This window comes from Neofelis nebulosa, chromosome 9, assembly GCF_028018385.1.
Source record: "Neofelis nebulosa isolate mNeoNeb1 chromosome 9, mNeoNeb1.pri, whole genome shotgun sequence".
In the NCBI taxonomy this organism is placed as follows: Eukaryota; Metazoa; Chordata; class Mammalia; order Carnivora; family Felidae; genus Neofelis; species Neofelis nebulosa.
The window spans coordinates 95,392,101-95,419,705 of NC_080790.1; the positions used below are offsets into that span (position 1 = coordinate 95,392,101).

The 27,605-nt window shown below is 40.6% G+C and overlaps 1 protein-coding gene across 1 annotated transcript in view; it reads right to left on the minus strand.

Moving 5' to 3' along the window:
• KIZ (kizuna centrosomal protein) overlaps positions 1-27,605 on the minus strand; it is a 146,476-nt gene that overhangs the window by 16,468 nt on the left and 102,403 nt on the right. The window contains 4 exon segments of the mRNA XM_058684742.1: positions 719-823; positions 14,830-14,895; positions 16,032-16,197; positions 26,874-26,994. Coding sequence (XP_058540725.1) covers positions 719-823; positions 14,830-14,895; positions 16,032-16,197; positions 26,874-26,994 — 458 coding nt within the window.

A 27,605-nucleotide genomic window follows, 5' to 3' on the forward strand; every position in this document is an offset into this window, starting at 1 on the left:
AAAATACAATAACACAATATATGAAAACAAAGAAAGTTACAGTTGAAGGAACTGCATTTAAACTTAAAATTTAGCTTTACTGGGATTTGCAGTATTTTTATTTAAAGAACCAACATTCTAAGGAGGGAAGGTAGCCCAGCCTGATGCTCCCACTGATGATTAATAAACTGGGAGGGGGCGCCTGGGTGGCTCAGTCGGTTAAACATTCGACTCTGGAAATCGGCTCATGTCATGATCTCATGGTTCGTGAGTTTTGAGCCCCACATCAGGCTCTGTGCTGACAGTGTGGAGCCTGCTTGGAATTCTCTCTCTCTCCCTCTCTCTGCCCCTCCCCTCCTCAAAGTAAATAAATAAACTTAAAAAAAAATGAGAGAGAGAGAGAGAGAGAAACTGGGAGATATTGGGAAAAGAAGGAGTTTGGGGTGTTTCCAGTGGTACTTAGTGACAAGTTACTATCATGACATACCAGGTAGAATCCAAGGGACTGTTTGGGCCATTGCCATGCTGGGGGCCTGTACATATCCAGGAGGGAAGACTTCCAAACTGTTGTTCGTTAAGAACTGAAAAAGTATTGGCTTATTCTGACCTGATGGCAGCTTATTACAAAGCAAACTCCAGAAACCTTCAGAGGGTGACCACCCTTGCTTGAACCAGGCACTGGCTGCCCTCCTAGGTCCCCTGGATCCTCACTTTGAGCACTGAATATGCCCTTGCTTACCTGACAGTTGTATTACAGAAACATCCGCTTTTTGGAATCTGTCTTCAGTGTGATTTATATTATCCTGAAGGGTAGACTGCTTCAGCAACTGGTAGGCTTTTGTTTCTACAGATTAAAAAGAAAGACACAGATAACTGGAAATTCACATGCAAAAGAATAAATTTGGACCCTTGCCTTACACCATACACAAAAATCAGTTCAAAATGGATTACAGACTTAAACATAAGACCTAAGACTGTTAAATCCCTGGAAGAAAACATAGCAGAAAACTTTTAGGACATTGGAGTTGGCAATGATTTCTTGGATGACACCAGAAACATAGTCAAGAAAATTAAAAATGGACAAGTGGGACTCTAACAAACAAAACTTTTGCATGTCAAAGGAAAAAATGAACAGAGTGAAAAGGCAACTTGCAGAATGGGAGAACATAATTGAAGTAATATATTTGATAAGTGATTAATATCCAGAATATATACGGAACTTCTACAACTTGGCAACAACAACAACACAACAATGACAACAACAACAACAACACAAATGACCCAGTGAAAATGTGGGGAAAGAACTTGAACAGACATTTCTCCAAAGAAGGTATACAAAAAGCCAAGAAAAGATGCTCAAAAATCACTAATCATTAGGGAAATGGAAACCAAAACCACGATGAGGTAATCAGGTCTGACCCATCAGGATGGCTATTATCAAAAGAACAGAAAATAACAAGCTTTGGCAAGGATGCAGAGATGTTGGAATCCTGTGCACTACTGTTGGGAATGCAAAATGGTGCCATCATCATGGAAAACAGTGTAGAGATTCCTCAACACATTATAAATAGAACTACCATATGATTCAGCAATCCTACTTCTGAGTATATATCCAAAGGAACTGAAAGCAGGATGTGGAAGAGATACCGGCACATCTGTGTTCACTGCAGCATTATTCATAATAGCCAAGAAGTAGAAGGAGCCCAAATATTCATCAACAGATGATACACAAATGTAGCATATACCTACAGTTGAATATTAAGCAGCCTTTAAAAAGAAGGAAATCCTGACACCTGCTACAACATAGATGACCCTTGAGGGTATGACGTTAAGTGAAATAAGCAGTCACCAGGAGATAAATACCATATGAGTCTGCTCATATGAAGTATTGAAAGGAGTCAAAATGATAAAAACAGAAAGTAGAAAGGCGGTCACTGAGGGCAGGGGTGAAGGGGAAATCAGTGTTTAGTGGGTAGAGTATTTCAGTTTTGCAAGATGAAAAAGCTCCAGAGATCTGCTGCACAACAATGCGAATGTATTCAACACTATTGAACTGTACACTTAAAAATGGTTAAGATGGTAAACTTCATGTTATGCATTTTTATTCACAGTTAAGAAAAAAAAAGGAGAATGACCAAACATCGCAATTGGTCCATGACAATTCAAGTTTGTGCCTGTTGTCCCAGTATAACTATTAATAGAATCCCCTTTTGTTACCAAATGTTTCCTTATTTAGATGGTGACTTATGTGGTCACCCAAACCAAACACAGCGTGTTGGCATAGTCTGGCTACTGACTCAAGAAAAAAAAAAAAAACTGTGAGGAAGAGTAGAACACTGATGGGATAGTTGATGATACTGATACATTATTATTAACTGTTTTAATTGTGGGGGAAAAAGACACATAAATACAGAAAATTCTACTGCCCAGAGAGGTTTCTTAAATTCCTCCTGTGATGATACTTTAAAATGCATGCAGATTATTTTCTTGAACTGTCACTTTTTAGGAATTCTGAAGACAAACAAAAAACAATTTAGTTGAACCCAGGTTTCAAAACTTGAAGATAAGTTGTATGAGTTTATCTGAAGTGGCCAAATTCCAGTCATTATTTTGAGTTGGTCTGTGGGTAGTCTCAACATCATAGTAAAATGGTTTCTCTCCTCTTTGGGCCTTGCAGAAGCCACTAGAGGAATGAATCTCAAGAGACAGAACTGATTTCCTTGGTTTCCTGGTCCCTCCAGAGCACTCCTCACCCTGGAGTGAAGGGGGACCAGAGGAGAGGCTGGGTGGGGACAGGAAAGTCAGGAAGACTAGCAGCCACAGGATGAGCTCCAAGGCCCGCAGCTGAGAAAATCGAATCTGGGCTCATCGTGTGGACAGAGTGTTTGCAGGGAGCAAAGCCAGGCACCCCTGAGGGATCAGCAGCAGCACAGACCTGGCTCAGGTCCACTTGACTGAGGTTCCCACAGGGCTTCTCATGGTGTCTGCTGTGAGTTAATGTGGGGACGACTGTTGGGAACAACGACAAATAAAAAGAACCCGAGTGACACAACCTTCTGTATCCCCTCAAGTCTCAAGGATACCTGAATGAAACTGATAGCACAAACATAACAAAACAACATCCATGGCTGTACCTTCAACGTGGCCACAAAATAAAAGGATTCCTGCTGTCAGCACTGGGGGCTGGCAATCAGCTGCATCCCTGTGTTTGCTGGCTCCATTTAAGAACTTAATCATGAGGCCCTTCTTACTGGATTAAAACTACCATCACACTGAAGAAGAAGAATATAACTTCTCTTGCCCTACTGAGAATCAAGATAAAAATAAGTATTGAAAATGAGCATCATATTTTGGAATGTTAAATGATATATAATTAAAAATATGTACAGATCAAGGACTCTTAACTCTGAAAATAACAAATTCTAAGGCAACATTTTTTTTTTAACACTGCTGGATTGTGAACACACTGGAACCAGATTTAGTACAGAAAACACCAGAGGCAGTGGATGCAGAATGGGAAAGTATTGTTTTGTGTGATGCGTGTGTGTGTGTGTGTGTGTGTGTGTGTGTGTGTGTGCATGCGCGTGCGAGCTGCCCTGGGACAGAAAGTGTTTTTTGCTATAGGTTAGTCTCGTTGTCCTAGGATGGCTTCAATAGGATGGCATCATAATACTCTAATTAAAATCATCACGTCCATATTACTCCAGACTTGTAAGGTTATTTTGGAAGAGGGAAGGTATTAATAAAATCAAAGACAGAGCATCTGGATTCTAAGTAGGTAAAGAATCATTGTAAAGGAGATGAAAATGCACAGTTTTGTTTTTACTATATAAAAACTTTCCAGCCTTTAGGATACGAGTCCAGAGCATAATGACCATATGCTATTTCTGCATTCAATTACATTTATTTGGTCAAGGAAGAGATAGCAAAGCCAGACATTTAACAACAACAACAGAACACAAAGATTTTGTTTCCTGGCATCTGGAAACTTGAAGTGGGGTTTTCTCTCAGCTGCTGTCTTAAGTGAATCATTTCACCCCAATGAGCTGGCTCTCCTGCTCCTCAGAAACCAGGAAAATGTGTACCTTTTATTTTCAGCTTGAAAAATGGCAAGCTAGTAGTTGAGAGGTAATTTCAGATTTGGGGGGATTAAATGTGTGGTCCAAATATTAGTGCTGATATTGTTACTGGTCCGAGTCTAGCAAGGGAGAAATGTAAAGTGAGTTCATGCTTAGCAGTAAGGGGCCATTTTACTACTCTGGAAAGATAAACCATTTCCACGTTCTGTGTACTTTCTATGCTGGTTTCCTTCCCTTCTTCTTCTTTTTAAAAATTGGGGTGTAGTTGGCATACAACATTATGTTAGTTTCAGGTGTACCACTTAATGATCTGATAGTGTATATATTGTAAAATGATTATCACAATAAGTCCAGTTACCGTCCATCACCTTACACAGTTACACTTTGTTTTTTCTTGTGATGAGGACTTTTAAGATCTACCTTCCCTTCCTTCTTGAGGGACTTGGGCTCTGTGCTTTCAACTTTACAACAGTATTGGAGAGAGATAGCTCATCTCTCCTGTTCTTTTCAAGCAGAACCCAACCCCCTTCCCAAACACAAATCCTTGTTGGTATTTGATCCTTAAACCTCCTGTGGCCCTTCTCTGAGCAGGATCATCGAAGCTTGCCTGGAAAACTTTTATCTTAGATGTAGCTGCCCTGAACTGAGTGATAGAGGGAGGGTTGGCAAAATCAAGCTGGGGGGTGCTGGGCACATCGCCTGCCCCATCCCCATGTGTGATTCTTCCAATGGTTTCATGGCAAAGTGAAGCTTAAAAGGTAAAAGGATTAAATGCATTCACTTGGAGGAATAAACACCAGAGACACCAAAACAGCTGGAGGCATTGGAGCAGCCAGGCGCGTGCTGCTGGCTATCAGGAAGTCTGTGTTGGGGATCAGACACTCAGAGCTGGGAGTCACTTTCCCATGGCATGTTCACATCCTTATTTTAGCCATTAGAGCTGCAACACACAACATATGAAGGGCTGGGAGTGGACTCGAAGGCAATTTGGTGAAAAAAATAATTAGGGGAGGTTGAAGGCTACAGAGCCTGTAAAGAAAGAGGGGAAGAAGGGTTCAAGTCCATAGATACTGCATACAGACTGGACAGGGTGGGACCATAAACGCAGACACTTACTGGGGCCGAGCAGGTACCATACAGAAGTAACTCTGGCGTAGTGGGAACAGTGGGCAGGGGAGCCCTGTAGCAGGGCTGGAGCCCTATCCACAGGGGACAGCTATTCTCTGGTGACAGCCAATTGCTGCCAGTTGGGAGAGTGGGCCAGACTTCTTGCCAGACTTCTGGCAAAATTAAAAAAAATATTTTTAATGTTTACTCATTTTTGAGAGACAGAGACAGAGTGAGTGGGTGGTGGAGGGGCAAAGAGAGAGAGAGAGAGACAGAGAGACAGAGAGACAGAGAGAGAGAGAAAGAATCTGAAGCAGGCTCCAGGCTCTGAGCTGTCAGCACAGAGCCTCACTTGGGGCTCAAACCCATGAACCGCAAGATCGTGACCTGAGCTGAAGTCAGACGCTCAACTGACTGAGCCACCCAGGCGTCCCTGGACTTGTCTTTTTTTAAAAAATAAAACACTGCACGTGTCAAACAGAGAATACCTGTAACCTCAAAACTGAAAGGCAGTGAGCAATTTTTTCTTCACTGTGTAAGCACAAGAACCCTTAGAGAAAAACTTCAGCCAAGGGATACAAGTTTGATGTTAGGAAAAGCTTTTTTAGCTGAAAGTTGATTGGAACATATTATCAAGGGGGGCTGCAACAGCTGTATGGAGATTTTTAATGAGCCATCTTTGGAGGCAAGACTCTAGTTTTTGCTAGGGGTGCTCCAACAATTCAGACATCCTCTTGGAGTGGTTTAGAAGGTGAGTATATCAACTTTATAAAGCAAAAGAGCAAAAGTTACTGGCATGAGGTTTGTGGCAACTAAGGCCCAGGCATTCCTGGAAGGAAGGGAAATAAAGGATCAGGCTGTTAAAAGTTGCACTGTGTTGCCCAGCAAATTCATAGTTACTTAATGAATGAATGAAAAACAAAGAACAAAAAATAACAAATGTAGAGGTTCGAGTTAGCTGGCTTAAACAAGGTAGGGGCAAAGTTCATATGGTTCCAAGGGATAAGACTTTAGTTTTCCCAACTGCAAGTAAACTTTAAATCTGCAAATTGGAGGCCTGGGTGGCCTCTTAAGTCTTCACTTTCCAGCCTGTGACTTAGAACTCCAGAAAAATGTTTCTTCCCATTGGTAATGTCAGACTCTCAGGAAATTATTGAGTAGTGCAAACAGTTTGATAAATGTTTCTAAAGAATAGATTCGAATGTTCTGGCGTACACAGAAACAAATACACATGTGTCCTCAAGCTTTCCTTTCTGGGTCTCTCAGTCAAGCATCCATTGTATACTCAAATCTGTGTCAAGATTTAGTTTAAAAAGTAGAAAATAGTGGAGGTTTAAAACATAAAACATGGCAAGAGGTCCCAGGGGGTTAAAATCTATCCTTGGTGATTAATTCCAGAGCAGTGACACAAGATAAATATATTTTTTCCTACTTTGTTACATATGCTGGCCAAACCCAATCATGTCTTCCTGCAAAGTGGTGAGGGATCACTGAGACTGTGTTTTTCTTTTGACATGCATTTTGTGTCTAGAAAATGGAACAGCAAGGGAAAGAAAGAGAAAACATGCTGAATAAAGGGAGGTAGGAGATGATGTTGGTGAGAAAAGGAGAAAGAAAAAGCTTCAACTTCTTATCGGTCGTTCTCTTTTATATGCAAATGTACACCTGCTAAAATACTTCTAAATCTACAAATAAAAAGAAAATATCTGATGAACAAGTGCTTTTAACAACCCGTTACAAGAGCCAGATAAATGTGGGGTTCACCAGCCTCGAAGGGGTGTCTCCGAGGCAGAGAGTCCGCCCAGGGCTTTCGCAGAAATCCCCCATGAAGAAAGGGAAGAGCTGGGCCCAGAAAAGGAATAACAAAGAGGGATGCAAACAATACTATCACTCCGGCTAGAAAAAAACGACCTTGAACTGACAAGAACTGGGCATCTTCGAGTACAGAAGGATAATTACTATTCCCATCTGAAGTGTGCAGTAATTTTAAAATGAAATTTGAAAGGTACTTTCCATCTGCTGAGTTTCCCACTGCTATTACTCATATTCCTACACCCATGCAATTTTCCCCCCGCCCTGTGCTAGATATGTGGCTGATGCAGCAAACCCAGTCATCTTTGCAAAATAAAATAAAAATTGGGGGATGCATTTCTAAAATTAATTCTGAAGATAAAGATTATCGCTTAAAATTCAGAATTATTCGTCTAAGTGTAATCTGCTCAAATGAATATGAGAGACTATGAGGATATGGGTGCTTCCATGATCTGAAAATACAGAATACTCATTATATTTAGGATTTTTAAAGTTAAAGGCCGTAAGTCTATGTGAAGGTGAGACATACAAGGTTGGATCCATAACTACAATCGCTTTTCATGTCTAGATTTTCTGCCATTAACCTCACTCCATCAGTTGTCCTGGGCTGGTAAACCATTGCCAGGGAGAAGGCTGATGCATACAGAAGAGAAGAAATGCTGGATTCAGCTGACTTGCCTGGAGCTGCTTCAGAAAATAAGTATTTACATCACATTCTTAAATTCTATGGAGCAATTCAACAATTACTCCTGAAAATAAATGGCAGGCTTGAAACTGCCCGTTAATGAATGTTCCAAAACCGAACTGAAACACTTCTGCTGGTATTACTTCCCATGTAAACTGACAGCTCTAGTGCCTGCCACTTAACACTGCTCAGTCCTGGGAGGTGAGTTTTCAACTCTGAAAGTCATAGAAGCTTTAACTTTTCAAAGACGGCACAATCTGATGAGGAAGCTGTATTTTATTGGCACTATTTGTTTTTCAAAACAGTATTTTTAGTGGCTTTGCAGGCAATGATTTATATGAGAAGAATCAGAAATAAAGACAGTAATATTATTATTTCATCATTTATAGTAGGACCAAGAATAATTGCTGTATAAAGATGAGCTGGATGCTAGAAACATAAAATACACAGAAAACCCCTCCTCATCCAGTGTAGTGAGTTGAAAAGTATCTCTCCCCAAATTTATGTCCACCCAGAACCTCACAATGTGGTCTTCATTGGAAACAGGTTCTTTGCAGATGTAATTAGCAATGGACCTTATGATGAAATCATCCTGGATTTATGTTGGCCTTAAATCCAATGACTGGGGTCTTGGTAGGAAGAGGAACAAACAGAGACAGAGAGAAGTCAGTGTGAACATGGGGCAGAGACTGGACTGATACTGCCACATGTCAGGAGCCATCAGCAGCTGGAGCAGCCATGGAAGATTCTCCCCTGAAGCCTTCAGAAGAGCACAGCCCCCCTGACACTTTGATTTTAGACTTCCAGCATCCAGAACTGTGAGATAATACAGTTCTGTTGGCTTAGGTTTGTGGTACATTGTTATAGCACTCCTGGGAAAATAATACACTCCCTGTTCCCCAGTTTTATTGAAATATCTAAAGCCCAATCTCTCTTCTTTCTCTTTCTTCACTTGAGTCTCTTGTGTAAAATGGCAGTGTTTCACCACCTGACTTGCAAGGGCTCTCTCAGCTTTGAGACCCCCTGCTCCATGGTCCTCAAACTTGGGAGACCACCTGGGTCTATGTAAGACTGATGCCTGGGTCCCACCCCCTCAGAGGTTCTGATGTCACTGATCAAGGGTGTAGCTGGGGCACGGATGTGTAAAAACCCTGCATGGGATTCTACTGCACAACCACTGAGAAGAATTTCTCTAGGCTCCTATGAGTTGATTACCTTGAAGGCAGGAGCATCCAATCAAGAGCACTCTACAGAAAGATATCTTTCATTCTTTACTGACCACTTTAAATCAACACCACCACCCTCAATGTCACGAGTGAGGAATATTTTGCTCTAGCAAGCAATAGGCAGTAGGCCCCATGGGTGAAGCCCCAGCAACCTGACCCCTACCATATAGGAGGGCCATGGGGACTGCACTGGACAGCCCAGCAGCACATAGCAGGTTCCCTCGGTTTTGCACGAGTTGGGCGCTCCCTGTCTCAGGTACAGCAGGTAACATGTCTTCACATGACTTTTGTGCATTTCTGGGACAGGACAATGAGACACACTCGTAGAAAAGTCTGAGCAGTGGAGGTTGTACTCTGGCCACCAGCAGTTGTCACTGCAGTCTTGTCTTCCAGGAAAACTCTAGTCACCAGCGACCACCTGGCTGTTGTGTGTTTCCAGACCTTTCCCAGTGTGATGAGAAACTCAAGTAATCGTGTTTTGGGAAGCAGCGCCCAGAACCCCAAGTGGCAACCTTCAAATCTATGCTGACCTCCCACAAAGCTTTTAAATGGACGTACCTCAGTATGACCTTGAATATTTCAGCTTGCCAAAGAATATCAGTGAGAAATGGCACAGTCAGGCAACCACTTTCAACACAGCTTGACCAAGAGAATTGGTGTCAAAAGAATGAGAGGCTGAATGGACATTCTTAGAGGCTTAATCCTCTTGAGATAAAAGCTGAGAGGCCTTTTCACATGGAGCTTAAGGAGATGAGTTTTGCCAGGATGGGCACGTGGGGTGGGAAAAGAACTGGTGGAGTGAATGACTGAAAGAGATAGTATTCTGGCCTGAATCAACAAGCATTAAAGAAACTCCTTAATACTCTCATTTTTATTCATTCATTTGACGAAATAAGTACCCACTGTGTGCCAGATACTGTGTTAACGGATGGGTTTTTATGAAATTTAGCATAAGCATGCATTACTTGCTGAAAAACTCATTTACCCTGCAAAGGTAAATTTAGTGCAAATACAAGGAAAATTCCCAATGTGGGAAATTTTACTCGGGGGTACAAGCTGTTCAGAGGGAGACTTTCTCTCATAAGGTAGGTAAGTATCACTTTAATCCTGGCTTAAGTGTTTCAGGGAAACACTGAGCTGAATATCCAACTACTGGCACATAGTCTCAGGCCTAAGTGCACTCAGGCTCGCCCCTCTTTATCAAGGGCAGACCTCTGGTACAAGCTATGCCCGGAAAGCCTCACAAGCTGCCCACCTCTCTAGGTCTAACATAAGGGAAAGGAAACACACGGCTTTGTTCATCAGTGCTCTCAAAGCATCCTTTGCACAGCTCCTCTTTCGCTGGGATACACACTGACATTTCACTGACCCAGACATCCTGATGCAGTCGACTCCAACATAAAAAGAAATTGGAAGAGTGGTGGGATGGAAGGAGTTCAAGGCTTAAATCTTAAAGTTTGTGTTCAAGATCTAACACTCTAGCAACATGGCCTTGAGCTGGAATCTTAACCTTTCTAAATTTCTGTTGGACCATCTGTAGAACAAGGCACTGATGTTTACCTCACAAGGCTGTTATGAAGATTGGGGGTGACGGAGGCTTAGTGAGGGCAGGGTCGCATGCAGTCTTTTGCTGTCCTGGTATTTCCAGGATGCAGCCCAAGTAAAGATGCAGCATGCATGCAAATGAGAGACTACTTGGTGTACACAAAAACCACATATTCACTGATATTCAAATTCATCTTTGATTTCTACCTGGATTCTTTAGTGTGAACAGCCAGACTAATAGAAGGAGCAGACTGCATTAACAACGGCAGATCATACAGGCTGTGGATGTGGGTGTGGGTGTGTATGGAAGGATTTCTGTGTAAATTTAAGCACAGATTATGGGAGCCAGAGTTATGAAACTCACACTCTCCCAAATGATGATTAACAAAGCAGATGCCTTCAGAGTGACAGCAAATTCTTTAAAGATGAGCCCCCTTGCCAAGAAAACCTGTGTTTGAGAGTGATAAACAAACAAGAAAAGGAAAAGAGGAAATGAGAATGGTGGTACACTTGATTCCTTCAATATGGACTGAGGATCACAGACTTCTAGCATTAGAAGGAATGTCAGCATTCCCAGAAACAGGAATCCTTCCACAGAGCCCCTCTAGACAGTGGGTTCCTGCCATGGTTCAACCACCTGGCAGCTGGAGGACACACTTGCTTTTGCTGAAATGAAGAGTGAGGAAGTTCTTCCATGACTGAGCTGTGAATTCCTTCCTGCAACACTCACATAAGGGCCCCCTGGGCTACATTCTGTACATTTGTACATTCTGTACAATGTAAAAAACATTTACATTGATAAATGTTTGGTATGTGGCAGCCCCACAAATATTTAAAGATAGCTTTTGTGCCCTTTTCAAGTTAAACTTTCCCAGGACCCTTGTCATTCTGAAAACAGTTCTATTTCAGAGCTTCCCACCCATTCTGCCCAGCTTCCTGGTGCCTGCCCTGAATTTTGCCTCAGCCTCTCTCTTTACTACATCTCTCCTGAGATGGCTGTAAAACAAATAGTGTCACACAGAGGACCCACGCTGAAGAGGAGCACTTTGGACTGTCATAAGTTACTACTGTAACCTGCTGGTTGTCCATTCGGGGAGCATTTTAACATATAACTAACATATAACTTTCAATCATAACATCATCTAGGTTTACTTACACTAAAGCAGCCCAGGGTCTTATTAGAAGCTAGCTTATCCATGAGGGATGTTCCCACAAAAAGGAACCACAGGAAAACACTGAAGATAAATTTAGACTGCTGAGAAAACCAGTGTCCTCACTAGACTTAAGGTTTTAACAAACGTTTCACATATATGTGTGTATATTTGTATTTCCCAAAATGTGTCTCACAGAACATTAATTCTGTAGGCCATTTATAGGAAGGATTCCATTTTCAGATAGGAGATTATTTGAAACTCTAAATTCACACTTTTAAATGGTTCATTTACAGGGCGCCTGGGTGGCTCAGTCTGTTGAGTGTCTGATTCTTGACTTTGGCTCAGGTCATGATCCCAGGATTGTGGGATCGAGCCCAGACCTGGGCTCTGTGCTGAGCATGGAACCTACTTGGGATTCTCTCTTTCTTTCTGCCCCTCTCCCTGCTCACACGTGCTCACTCTCTAAAATTAAAATAAATAAATTGTTCATTCACTGAAAGTTCTAAAAGTCTTTAGCAAGCTCCAGAACACTGTGCTGGCTGTAGAGAGAAAGAGGGGTCAAATAGGGTTTGGTCACAAAACACGTATTCCTTGACATATCTTCTGGGTGGAGCACTGCACAGAGCAGATTTGGGGAAATGCTGCATCAGCTCATCAATACCTGTGAGAGCACACCAAGGGAAGACTTCTCTGGTGATGAAGGACCCTGCAATGTCCTCAACCGTGGGCACCTCAGGCTTATGGTGCATAAGTCCTCACAGAGACATCCGGCCTCCACCAGGGAAAACTCCAGGAACTACTTCATTAACTCCTTCATGGGACTAAGTAGAAGTTCCTAAAATATCATGGAACTCTCCTTAAGATTCTATTTTGATAAAGTAAACATCCTTCTGGATTCAAACCATCCATTGAGTTTTCAAGTGGAAATTTCCTGCAGAAACTAATTTAGCAGTACTATGCAAAGTACTGTCTATGAGAAATTATGGCAGCAAAAGGCTTGGGTGGGTCTTGGTCCCAAGTGGTTACTACAGTTCAGGAGGTAGTGTAGTACATGCTTGGTGCTTTCACACACATGACCCATTTCAACTTTAGGACAACTTTTCCAGGTAGTATGTCTCTCCCAATACAGAGGCTCAGAGGGGTGGAGAAATAGAGCAGGGAGTAAAGAGCTGACATAGACAGCTGATGCCAAAGCCCAGGCTCAGCTGCCACATCTCTCCCAGAGGACAGCCCCTGGAATATTCTTTTCCTTTGGAATACTCTAGAAGGAATGCAGCTCATACAACAGGAAAGCCTCAACAAAATTATTATGAAGGGGGTGGCGGACTGTATCTTAAGCCAAACAGGACACCTGCCCTACTCTACCAAAGGCCAAATCTCCAAATAATTATGCCAAAAGTCACAAAGATCTAATAAAGAGACAATGGTCAAGACCTTGGAGACTGAACTAATACAATGTTATATGACAATTATATCTGGAAAAAAATGAAAAAAAAAAAAAAGAACTGAAGATCAAAGTAACTTCAGTGACACATGGTACAATATAGTATTAAGCAGAGCCAAGGTGCCTGAGGCCCTCAGACATCAACTTCATGGGAAGTCTGGTGGGTCTCCACAGAGGAGAGTGTGGTAGCCAGGACAGAAGGCAATGCTCAAACAAAGTCACTGGCTTTGCAAGTTTTTTTTTTTTCTTTCACATTTCCCAAGTTAGTTTATGACTACTACTTTGGCATAGAACCAGGAGCAAGGCATTTTTTTTTAACTGCCAACTATCAATGGGTCAATGGCATGATGATGGAATTGCAATTTCTTTAAAGATCCTAATGGCAAATAATCCTTGTTACCTCTAGGCTTGTCACACCCCTTTCTTCAGGAAGAGGAGAAAATTTTGAAAGCCCAGTATTTAACTATCTCTTCTATTCTAAAGAAAGTCTATGAGAAAATACCATCTGCATTAATTTGGGGAAGAGTCATCTATATGCAAGGGATGATTCCAAAGAATACTGGAGAAGTAAGAATGGGTAAGTGGATCATTTCCTGGTTTCCACCCAATAAGCCTTTGTCATTTCATCTGAAATAACTTCAGGGGTCATTAGATACTTGTGCATTCAAAGGTAAATTGCAAAGGAAAAGCATCTAAATGACTTCTTGGTTATTTGCAGTTTGGAATCATCCATACTTCTATTAATAAGAAGAGACTCTACCAGAGTTCTCTCAAAACGAAGAATAAGAAAGCAATAAATATCTCGCTGGGAAAAGGTTTAAAAGAAAAGAAAACCTCTGCATTTTGGAGTGAAATATTATCTGATGCAGAATATATACAATAATTGCTCTACTATAAACTCCCTTTTCAAAACCAGAGTTCATCACAGAAACATGGGCGTAAAAAATTAATCATGAGGCCATGAATTGTATTGCCATAAAGGAAAGCCATTCTTTTCTGCTTATAAACAACAAAACTACCACATATGCAGATGCATGCCTCAGTACCTCCGTGCAATGGTGTATTTACTTGTATAAATATTTAAAGTCAGACCTTTGAATTTCTAATGAAGTAGGACACCACTTTACAAAATAAGGTACTAGTAAATTTAGATGTATGACAAATAGAACTCTGTTCAGAATACTAATTGCTGCTGTTGATATTCTAAAACTAAAAAAAGTAATGACATTCAGATTCCATATAAACAAGCCTAATACATGTGCAGAAATCTTAATAGGTCTTGATGAAGCCTTACTGCTAAAATTGTTAAATTATCAGACAGGCTAACCACCTCCTATTTTTGGTTAGTTTTAAGTTATCAGAGGTACAAGACAAGCTTCCCAGATGGCATTTCCCCCTCCCTGCTCTTATTTTAATAATACACATTCAATTATCACAGGAAAGAAAAGAGTAACATCAGAAACATCTGTAGTTTGCCATATAATGACTGGGTGTTCCCCATGGAGACTGACCTTGTCACCCAGACGCAGGTGCTGAAAGGCTGTGTGATGGGGGTGCTCACATGTGTAAATGTAAGACACGATTATGAAGAATTCAATAGACACGGTTATTTTCCACCTTAGTTTATGTTAACATAAACTCACACATCCTGCTCTTACAATTTAATCTCCTGCTCCAGCATGTAGCAGTTGAATATCCTTGCTCTTAGCGGAGTCCACAAACCACTAACCTAGAAGGTTCTGATTACATAATAAGGTTGAATCCTGTGTTTGAAACTCACAGGCGACCGTAACTTTACCTGTGATGGGGATCTTTGCTGCCACGCTTTCTTCCCTGGTCTCGTCTCCACAGCCACTGGAAACTTCTAAAAACAGAACACATGATGATAAAAGTGTATTTCAAGGATATATTTATGGAGTAGACCTTGGTCCTTTTATTTTAACTGCCATTCCTTTTATTTTCATTGCCTCTCCATGTCCGTTTTTTGATTAGTTTATTTATTTTTTTGTCTGAAATAGTACTGTTTCTAAAAGGAAACTGATTCTAAACCAAAAGTTCTCTCTATGCTGTCTTCAAGCAAAATAATTTAGCGTGGCATCTATCAAATTCAAATGGGGCTTAAAACAAGTAAGCTTCGGGGCGCCTGGGTGGCGCAGTCGGTTAAGCGTCCGACTTCAGCCAGGTCACGATCTGGCGGTCCGTGAGTTCGAGCCCCGCGTCAGGCTCTGGGCTGATGGCTCGGAGCCTGGAGCCTGTTTCTGATTCTGTGTCTCCCTCTCTCTCTGCCCCTCCCCTGTTCATGCTCTGTCTCTCTCTGTCCCAAAAATAAATAAAAAACGTTGAAAAAAAAATTAAAAAAACAAAACAAAACAAGTAAGCTTCAAATCCTGCACATGTATATCAACTGCTGAGTATGTCCTGAGCAACTCACAGCTCTCTTGGAAATACCATCACAGCAGTTTACTGGCATGAATTGACAGTAACACTAAAATTATCACAATTTCTGGACACTAAACATTGGCTATTAAATTTGGCAGGCATAAACTCAGATTCTTGGTCATCTGTTTAGACTTTTATGAGGTTCCATTACAATTAAAAAGAATGTTTACAAATTATGAGTAAATTTTACTAAGTGATATCAAAAACTTCACAGTATTGTATGGAATCATTTTAATGGAATCATCTTCATCTTTGTGACACAATCAAAATGATCTACTGTCAAGAGGTTAGTTTTGCTAAGATTTCATTACTTATGAAAACTTATTTTGTTGGAAATTCAGCAGAACTGCAGACCTACGATTAGGTTTTCCATTCCTGTTAGACTAAAGGAAAACAAATACATTTACTAAAAGGTGGCTTAAAACAAGTAAGATATTATGCATATTAAAATCAGAGGTATTCTCTGGTCAGCTTAATTTTATATGTATACCTTGAGAAAGAGGGTGTTATGGTGACTTTGAACGCATTTCTTCTGTGGACAGAATTTGTAACAATAGTTACCTTGTTCCCTTGTACGAACACTGTTGAGCCACAGAGTGGGCTTTGCTTCCTTTATTCCACTATTGTCATTCAGAATAGATGGCAGACTGCAAGATGATTCATTACTGTGAATAGCTGACCTATCATCACACTCTTCTGTAAGGGCTTTTTTCAATAATGCCGTTGCCTACAGTGTTTAAAAGAAAGCACAAAGAAATAAAAACAAACTCTAGTCACATTACCCTTGGTCTCAAAAACCCAGCCTTCAAATGTAATTTCAGGTTAAGCTTTACTTGGGATTTAATTTGCTTCCTGACATTTAACTGAAATTTAAATGTCTTCAAGATAACACAACATCTGATTATTTTCCAGCATAATTTCTTTACAACAACTTGCACTTGCAGTGACACCTTTTTTGAGGACTTACAGAATGCATAAGTGTTGACTCGTGAAGTATGTATATGAGATGTGAGCATCTCTGTTAATCTGGGCTTGTTTATCCAAGATTTACTCTTTCATTGCATGAATCTGTTTTTCAGGCATGTAAGACAGTTGGGTTTGGAAAGTAAAAGAGATCTGGAAAAATGTGACCTTAAGATATCCCCATCCTTCTATTTTTATTTATTTATTTATTTATTTATTTATTTATTTATTTATTTATTTTGAGAAAGAGAGTGAGCATGAGTGGGGGAGGGGCAGAGAGAGGGAGAGAGAGAGAGGATCTCAAGCAGGTTCCACACTGCTTGAGCTCAATCTAATGAACCATGAGATCATGACCTGAGCCAAAATCAGGAGTCAGACACTCAACCAGCTGAGCCACCCAAGTGCCCCAATATCCTCATCCTTCTAGAAATGACCCCTGAACTTCCCCCAAACGGGAAGATTACAGAAAAACTTTGTGGCTAAGGAGGATATACTAAAGCAAAAAGAGAACTAATCTTATTCTAAATCATAGTCTTCAATCAAGGATAAAGACACTCTGCACTTTGCCCCTCAGTCTGCTGGGGAGCTTGGGAAACTTGCCCACCACACTGCCTATCTGTTTTCAAAGGGCCCTGAAATGTCTTACCTGTATCAGCTCATGCCTCACGGGCAGGCAGGTGGCACAGATTTCATCATGGCCAACTTGAGCAGTGGAGAACAAGTGGCAATTAACAGGACAGGTTAATACTCACGTCTATTCGTCAGGTCAGCACTCTCCTCCCAAGAAATAAAAATACACTGCTAACAAGAGGTAACCAATGATGACATCACCTCCTTCCAGAGAATATGTTTTTACCTCTCTTCCTACTTAGAACTGATGATTTGCCCAGTCTTTTGGCAGAGGAAAACGAGGTGGTGGTGCTGACCTATCACTGGTATCAGACAACAGGAGTAAACACAGGGTGGTGTTGAACCCAACCTGTGGGAAATGAACACAAGACTCTAGAAGAGTGGAACTGCACAAAGCCTCACAGGTTATCTTTAGTCTAAGTGAAAAGTGGTAAAACCATAATTATCTAGTAAACAAGAGGGAAGATAATAATCTTTCCTTGTGATTAATATGAAAGAAAGTGAAGATGCCCTGACAAAGGGAATTACTGAGGCAGAACATGGAAGATCCAGCCCTGTGAGTTTGGCTTGGAACATACTTTGAGGTCACTGCTGTCAGCCTTGACATTCCTGCAAGGTTCTTGCCTTCTGCCTTTCCTAGGACCAGCTGGCCTCCTGGACTCATGCCCATTATAGAGGATTTCCATGATTGTAGAGGATTTAAGGAGTTCTGGCCTAACTTCGCATCAAGTTAGACTTATAGCAAGGATCTGTCTGTAGTCCACTTCTAGTAACCAGGTACTTTTCCTCTATTTATTTAAATTAGTCCTTGATTTTACTCTTACTCCAGTTATGGTAACTCTGTACTGGGATGATCTGCACAGTATCTGTGCTTCTGCAGACTAGAGTTCAGGTGTAGAGTCCTGTTTCCAAAGCTCAAGCGAGAGCTGGTTCCCATCACTGGCTGCCATAGTGCCCTAATTCCAGTTGCCTACATGGACCACTGTGCTGCACCTGCTTCCAGAATCTGTCCAGGAAGAGAGGTATAAAGAGTAGGACCACCTCTTTGAACTGCCATCTCTCTGTCATTATGGTCTCTGGACCATTCCAGCATGTCTCAGTTCTAGATCTCCACCCATCCTGATCTAGTCTCTTCCCCCAGAGAGTTAAGCTCCAATTCTGTGTCCCCAATAATGCTGGCTATGTGAAAAGCATTTTAGAATGTGAACAAAATGAATTCGCCCAAATTCTGTAGTGAAAGCTGTACATTTCTTTTTCTGATAGTTAAAATAATCCAAACATTCTGAAAGAGCCTCAAATATGCATTTCTTCCCCATCTTACCTTATGCAATAGCTGTAACTAATAATTTCTTGGCATGACTTCATAATAGCCTCTGTCTTAACACTTATCTTAAGAATAGAATTGTTCAAGGGCTATTGAAGCTTCTTGTGCTTTGTGCTGTAGAATTTGCAGACCCCAGAAACTGGGGTTGCCAGTGATTCAAACTACTTCTCACTAGCTCCTCAGAGATGACACATAATTTATCTCACTGGTTTATGCATCCCTTTTCATAGAAGGGATCCCTTCCATGAAGCAAATGGGATCCCTTTTGCTTTAGCTGGGTTCCAACTGGGTCTCAAAAAGAACACAGAATAAAATGCTATACTAATACAGTAAATTTCTTTCTAATAAGTCCTTATATGCTTGATAACCATACAGCACTACCACTAGTTCTATACCAAGCACCCCTCGTCTTTCACTCCAGAGAGGTAAGTAGAGTGATAGGAATACTGCAGGTTTTTATTTATTTTGTACATTTCATGCCATTTATCTTTACTCAATACTCCTGTCTCTGGAATTTCTCTTACTTTTTTTCATAGAGACATTTACTAAAAGGACTCATCTTCTAAGATAAGTCTATAGATAATTTCTCTTTTTTTCTAAGTTTATTTATTTACTTTGAGAGAGAGAAAACAAAGTACATGAGTGGGGGGGGGAGAGAGAGAGAGAGAGAGAGAGAGAGAGAGAGAGAGAGAGAGAGAGAGAGAGAATCCCAAGGAAACTCCATGCTGTCAGTGCAGAGCCTGACTCGGCTCAATCTCATGAACTGTGAGATCATGAGCTGAGCTGAAATCAAGAGTCAGATGCTCAACCAACTGAGCCACCAGGCACCTCTATGTCTTAACAATGACTTTTTTATATCTGTAAAGATTTTTGGTAGAGGGTCAAATTATAACATAAGAATGGCTAGGTTGGCTTTACTGGATCATGGAGCCAAGAGAGAGCAGATGTGCCCACTGGGTCATCTGCAGAGGAATCCACAATATAAGACCCTAAAAGCAGGGAATAATGATAAGCAGGACAGAAAGAAATGTCAGCCTCAGACAAGGAGGAACACTGAGAAAGTTTCAAGTCAAAAAAAAACTTCTGCAGAGTCAGAAGAAACATCTGTAATACATTCTCAAGACGTACTGTTTGCAGACCTTTCAGAAGGGCATATTTCTAAGGAAGCCCCCAGTTTGAAGCAGTTTGCAGTCTGAGGCCACAACACTAACCAGTACCTGCAAAGGAACAAAAGCCCAGAGAAGAGAGAACAAGCTACTTTACACAGCTCATGCTGGGACTGAATGGGCTCTGCAAATTGGAGCTCTCTATGTGAAAAATGTCACCAGACAACAACTTTACTAGCGGCCTCCTGATGGTGCTTATGAATGGACTATGCTTGGGTTTCAACTTACCCGTTAGCAAATAAAGGCTCTCTTTGATTTCATACATTTGGAGCCTAGGAGGGAGATGGAGACTGTCTCACTTCTCTCAGTTGTCTGATGCCTAAGTCAATACCAACAAACTAGTCCCCTCACTTTTCTGGCTTCCCAGGAGCCAGGAGAAAGACACACACTGTTTGCAGGATGACTGATGGTGGTAGCTCCACATTTCAGATCTTATGAAAGATAAATCGTCCCATGAATTATATTCAGCAGGATACCTAGTTACTGGTTCAACTCTACTAGAATTTTTCTCAAAGTCAGGTTTAAATATGGATCCTGCTAGGTCTAAAATCCCAAGAATCGTCTCTTAATTTATATCCAGAAACTTATCAATTATGATATTCACATGCATAGATAAATGAAGATATTACTGGAAAAGACATTATGTCCAAAACACCATTAAAAGAAATGAAAGGAGAAAATCAAACTGCTCCAAATATTGTAACAAATTGTACCAATTTATATTAAAAAAGTTCCTACAAGTCAGTAAGAAAAAATATTTCTAACCTAATAGAAAAATGAGCAAAGAACACGGACCTGCAAATTATAAAAGAAGAAATACAAATGGCTAACAAATAGGTAGGGGAAAATTTGACCTCAACTATAATGTAAAGGTCAAATGAACAAAAAAAATTGGATGTCATTTGCACTTCTCAATGCTGGTGCTAAAAAAAAAAAAGTCTGTAGTATCCAGTTTCATAAAAAGTTCACAGAAATGATAATTTTCATTCATTCCTCATAACTGATGACCCTTCCAGAGTGAGATGTACCAGTGCATAGCTATAGCCTGAGAGATGCACACACCCTCTGACTTGACAGTTCCACAGCTAGAAATTAATCCTAAGGAAATAGCATAAACAGTTGTAAAATCTGAATTACTCAGATGTTCTTTGAAACTTTTTTTTACTAGAGTAACAATTAAAAACAAATGTTAGGGGCGCCTGGGTGGCTCAGTTGGTTGAGCATCTGATTCTTGATTTCGGCTCAGGTCATGATTCCAGGGTCGTGGGATCGAGCCCCGTGTTGGGCTCTGTGCTGAGTGTGGAGCATGCTTAAGATCTCTTTGCTCTCTCTCTCTCTGACCCTGGCCCCAGCTCACGCTCTCTAACAATTAAAAAAAAAAAAAAAAGAAACCACAATAACAAACAAAAGCAAACAAAACAAAACAAAAAAACACAAATGTTCAACAGAAGTGTGGTTAAAGAGACTGGAGTATTCACACAGAGGTCTCAAACATCCATACAGATGTTTGAAATGATGTGATGTGATGATATGAAGGGAATGTGATGATATGAAGGGAAGTTCACTTGTGACAAGTAGGAAAAAAAGAAGCTTTGTACACAGTCAGTATAGCCCACACTTGTCAATACATTAAATATTAAAAACCACACACTGCAATTTCAATTGACAATTTTCTTTTATTCTTTCTGTTTACCTTAATATTCCAAGTTTGGAAGTTTTTTTCCTGTTAGTTTTTTGTTTTTTTTAAACTTATGCTAGCCCTAAAAGAATGTGATTTCTGTGATAGGCAGTACAAATACAACAGAAAGTGAATGTGAAAGCATCTAGTAAAAATAAATCCTGCTCTATATGTAAATCAGTGCTATTAATGCTGATACAAAAAAGCAAGAGAATTAGGGCTGTCAACAGCACATAACATTTTCTCCTAATACACATATTTAACTGACCTTCCTCAACAACCTCACTTTTGCACACCAAAAGTAATTTTTCAGAGTTTAAAATGAAATGCTCTTAAGTTATAGGAGGGGAAAGGGATAGAAAGAGAAGGGGATTTTATCTATGGAGCAATTGGAAGAGAGGGGGAAGTATTCATACAAGCCGGTAAATGAGTATTCAAGAGATAAGATAAAAAAAACAAAAAACAAAACCAAAAAAACAGGCCATCATTTAGGAAGAGTTTGAAGGGATTTCTGTGACCAGTCACCTGTCTCTTCTGGCAATGTGTGTGTGGTAGGGGACAGGACTGACCTACTGTATGAATGATACCAACATGCCCCTCTGCTTTTGCGTGGAGAAATTCTCTTGGGTGGAAAGAGACATCACTTAGGAGAAAAGGAGTATTAAGGCACTTTGTGTTTTAATGAAGCACCCAACTCATTTTTTTTTTTGTCCACATAAAGTAATTACAAATTTTTCTGATTTAAAAGCATGCAGCTCAATTATGTAATTACCTAATAGGTTATGCAGGTGCTGTGGATCTTATCTGGTCTCGAGGGGACATAATCTGAGTTTCGGTGGCTTTAATGATGTATTTACTCAAGAGACGGGATTGACTCCAGCTGACAGCAAAGGGACCCACAGGTAAACATCATTTACATGTGGCTGTTTAATTAGCCATTTACCCAAGAGATCAAAGTAAATATTTCTGAGCTTCATTAGATTCTTAACCAAGTAATTTCTAGCAGAGCTTCCTTAAATTTTGAAAATCTCTTAGTTTCACAATTTTTATCTATGGGGAACTATTTAACTGATACTATTTACTAAATGTGTGTATTGTTTCAATGCAGAGAAACAACTCAAAGACACTTGATTTTGCTAATTGTGACAAGATGATGTGTGAACGAAGTAAGTCCTAGGACTCACAAAAGCATTTTGTCATAAAGTTCACAAGGCCTGTCCTGCTCATGTCATTTTGGTAATGTACTTCTCTCAGGCTGTGCATTTCTTTGGTCCCAAACTAACAGAAATTGCCTGCTTACTTCTATTTTTAAGGACAGACTTTGTCATTAATTTGTTGGTAATTTTTTTGATTGTCACTAATATGAGATCAGGATCATTTAAAAAGGAACAAAAAAACCTACCAGGGGACTCTCTCTAGAATAAAGAAAAATTTTAAAAAGGGGCATCTGGGTGGCTCAGTCAGTTGAGTGTCTGACTCGTGATTTCAGCTCAGGTCATGATTCCAGGGTCATAGGATCAAGCCCCGTGTTCAAGGGCTTATGATTTTCTTATGCTTGTGATTTCTCTTAAGATTTATGATTTTCTCTGTTTCTCCCTCTGCTCCTCTCCTCCATTCGCACTCTCTGTCTAAAATTAAAAAAAAAATTTTTTTAAAGAATCTAAAAAAACCTGCTAGGGGAGGCATACTATCATTTGAATCCTAAGCTGTTAATTGGGCAGCCCCCTTTCCATTAATAATGGAGTTTTTATTTGAAAAACCATGACTGAATTGTCTGGAACTTGGGACATGTTTTCTAATATGAACAACTTAAAAAAATAAGATGATTAGATAGCAAAGTGAAGTAGACCAATACTTCTTTCACCCCTTTTTAAAAAATGTTTATTTATAAACTCAAAATGGTTGAAAGACCTAAATGTAAGACAGGAAGCCATCAAAATCCTAGAGGAGAAAATAGGCAAAAACCTCTTTGATCTTGGCTACAGCAACTTCTTACTCAACATGTCTCCAGAGGCAAGGGAAACAAAAGTAAAAATGAACTACAGGGACCTCATCAAAATAAAAAGCTTCTGCACAGCGAAGGAAACAATCAGCAAAACTAAAAGGCAATTGACAGAATGGGAGAAGATATTTGTAAATGACATATGATAAAGGGTTAGTATCCAAAATCCATAAAGAACTTATCAAACTCAACAACCAAAAAACAAATAATCCAGTGAAGAAATGGGCAAAAGACATGAATAGACACTTCTCCAAAGAAGACATCCAGATGGGCAACGGACACATGAAAAAATGCTCAACGTCACTCATCATCAGGGAAATACAAATCAAAACCACAATGAGATACTACCTTGCACCTGTCAGAATGGCTAACATTAACAACTCAGGCAACAATAGATGTTGGCAAGGATGCGGAGAAAGAGGATCTCTTTTTGCATTGTTGGTGGGAATGCAAGCTGGTGCAGCCACACTGGAAAACAGTATGGAGGTTCCTCAAAAAGCTAAAAATAGAACTACCCTATGACCCAGCAATTTGCAATTCTAGGCATTTATCCACAGGATACAGGTGTGCTGTTTCAAAGGGACACATGCACCCCCATGTTTATAGCAGCACTACTGACGATAGCCAAAGTATGGAAAGAGCCTAAATGTCCACCAATGGATGAATGGATAAAGAAGATGTGGTATATATATATACAATGGAGTATTACTCGGCAATTAAAAAGAATGAAATCTTGCCATTGGCAACTACGTGGATAGAAGTGGAGGGTATTATGCTAAGTGAAGTTAGAGAAAGACAAAAATCATATGACTTCACTCATATGAGGACTTTAAGAGACAAAACAGATGAACATAAGGGAAGGGAAACAAAAATAATATAAAAACAGGGAGGGGGACAAAACAGAAGAGACTCAGAAATATGGAGAACAAACTGAGGGTTACTGGAGGGGTTGTGGAGGGGGGATGGGCTAAATGGGTACAGGGCACTAAGGAATCTACTCCTGAAATCATTGCTTCACTATATGCTAACTAATTTGGATGTAAATAAAAAATAAAATTTAAAAAAATGTTTATTTAGTTTTGAGAGAGAGAGAGAGAGAGAGAGAGTGCACAAGTGGCGGAGGGTAGAGACAGAAGGGGTAGAGGATCTGAAGCAGACTCTGTGCTGACAGCAGCAAGCCCAATGCAGGGCTCAAACTAATAAACCATGAGATCATGACCTGAGACAAAGTCAGAGACTGAGCCACCAGGGCACCCAATACATCTTTCACCCATGACATGGCTGAAATGTGAAGTACTTGCAGTGAATGGAATGAATGAAAAACACTGTTGTTATAAAATAGTACTAAATAAAATGGACAATAAAACCTGAGAAAATCTTGCTTAAGAACTACATTTATCAACAGATATGGAATGGACCTGTTTTTCCTTAAGAATATTGTTCTTTATTTACTGAGTCCCACAAAATGCAGTAAAATGCAAATGTGTGTGGGAAGGATACATACAAGGTTATCTGTGAAAAGGGAAATGGGATCCATGAAAGGCACATGGGGGCTGTGTCTATATCTGCAATAATTTATTTCAGAAGAGGAAAGGGGGGAGGAAGCAGGTAAGAGGAGAAAGAGGAGGGGTAGGGCGATGGGGGAGGGGAGGCAGAAGGTGAGGTTTGAAACAAATATGGTGCAATGGTAACAACATCCATGAACTTGGGCAGGCATGGGATTGTTGAGATCATTATATCATTCTATGTGCATATTTTGAAATGCTTAAAGTCTCTCTCCTCTCTTTTTTAAAGAGGCGAGGAGTGGGGGGAGGTGCTTGGTAAGGGCTGAAGGTGCTCTGAAAGGCTTGTGGGGGCGATGGCAGAAGCTCTGGACCACAGTGACACAGACATGTGACTTTGGTGCAGAGGGGGCAAGGCTTGCCTCCAGGAGGGACACATGTCGAATCCTTGAACTTTGAACATGATAAACATAAAAACTTAAAAGGATCAAAGCCAGAAAACCCTACATTACAAAGATGAGAAAATATACTTTGAGACAAAACACATTGACAAGACAATAAATTTAGAGGAAGTGCCACCTCTCTCAATAGACGGCCTTCTAGGGAACAAGGAAGACTACAATGGGCACACTTTAGACCTGGGCTTCTGGGTCCTCCCTAGTGCTCCTCTAGGGGATCTACTCCATCGCTTTCCTCTTTCTGTTCAGCATCTTCACACTCACCCTCGGGTGCCTCCTTGTCTGTCTGGTCAGAACCATTGTGGGGGTCCCTCCTCTGCCTTCTCAGTCCAAATCCAAGGGGGTACAATTCCCTAAGGCACTGCAGAAATCTTATTACAGCCCTGCTCAAAAAGCTCTCAGGGCTTTCCAGGGTCTAGTAAAGCAAACACAAACTCCCTACTTGTGCTGGATGGTCACTGCACACAGGGCCCAGCACTACTTTGGACCTTCTCGCCCACCACCACGGGCCTGAAGCCTGCCTTTCAGCCAGGAGGACCAGAGCTTGGCTCTACTTCCTGGGTCTGTTCTTTGGCTCCTAACAGCCCTTCCCTGTCACCCCTGCCCCTCCCTGCCTGATGCAACCCCCTGCAATCTTAGCCTGTCAAAATTCTGTCTTTCTCTCTTTTTTAAAGTTTATTTATTTATTTTGAGAGAGAGAGAGAAAGAGAGAGAGCACAAGCAAGGGAGGAACAGAGAGAGAATCCCAAGCAGGCTTGGTGCTGCCAGGGCAGAGCCTGATTCGGGGATCCATCTCACAAACCATGAGATCATGACCTGAAATCAAGAGTCAGACACTTAACTGACTGAGCCCCATTCTGTCTCTCTTTTAAGGGTCACCTCAATACTTCTCTACTCCCTCCACTGTAAAGTCTGCCTCACTTGTTCTCCAGATGGCTTGGCTCCTTTTACTGGAGGCCCATATTCTCTGATATTTTCTTATTACACACATCCTATTATGCCATTTCCCAGAAGGAAATGTTACATTTTATTTATCTCTTTCCCTTCAATGGATCTGGGCTGGTACCTTTATACAGAAATGGATTGGTACATATTTGCTGAATTAACATGTATGATTGCTCAGTATTTTTTGTTATTTATTTTTTAGAGAGAGAGAGTGTGTGAATTGGGAGAGGGGCAGAGAGAGAGAGAGAGAGAGAGAGAGAGAATCTTAAGCAGGCTCCACATTCAGTGGTGAGCCTGATTTAGGGCTCAATCTTCCAAGCACAATCTCTCAATCGCAAGATTATGACCTGAGCTGAAATCAAGAGTCAGACACTCAACCAACTGAGCCACCTGAGCAACAGGTGCCCCAGACTGTATTTTTAAAGTATAGAGTGGGGAAAGAAAACCAGAATGCTACAAGATGCTTCTAAGTTACTTGGAAAATGTTGTGGTCATTATGCTCAGTTAGGTTACCTCCAGGATCTGAATGTAGGAAGTTGGGATTCCTACACAAAACTCTGCACAAAAGGCCTGAGATCAGAAAGTGTCAACAAACAAACCACAAAACCTCACTTATTACATAACATTTTTTTCCAAATATTTTAACCATGTTTAAGAAGGTGACTTATTTCCTCAAATGAATCATTTGTATAATCTTGAAACTTCATTTTTTTTTTTTTAATAAAAATTACTAACCCTTGTCATCTGGTTCACTTTTTTGACCGGGAAAACTTCAGATGGCTTAACTACTACTTCTCTGATAGAATTATCATGTTCTTTCAAGGTGGCAACATGCTGACCTGGTGCCTGTTCAGATCTATAAAACAGAAACAGGAGACACATTAGACATTGGCAGTATTGTGTGACTAAATGAGATTCCTTCATTTTTAAAGGCCCCATAATCAAGCTAGTGAAGGATTATTTACAGAAAAGTCAGGAACCTAATATATTCTAGACTAAGGTAATTTTCAGAGTTCAGGTATGTTTTTTAAAAATTTATTTTGGTTATGATTTCATTGTTAAATGAGCATTCTCAACTTTGACCACATACTGGAACCACCTGGGGAACTTTGCAAAATCTAGGTGCCTGGTGCCATCACTAAAGGATCTAGTCAAACTGGGCTTGGGTGTGGCCTGGCCACTGGGATTTTTTTAAAGGCCCTCAGAGTGGTTCTAATATATAGTAGCCATGGTTTCAAATCATGGGATAGATAGTCCAGCTCCTCTTACGTGTGGTTAAGAGAAACCCATCACATTTCTTTCTGAACAATAATTTATCCTTGTTATACTCTCACTAAGGTCTACTTGTAATTAAAAAGCATTGAGATAATATTAGTAAAGAGTTAAAAAGTGAGCATGTATTATACGTGCAGACTCTGGCATGTAGTACATCTCTAGGGTAGGAGATGTACGAGATGAGCCTGGAAC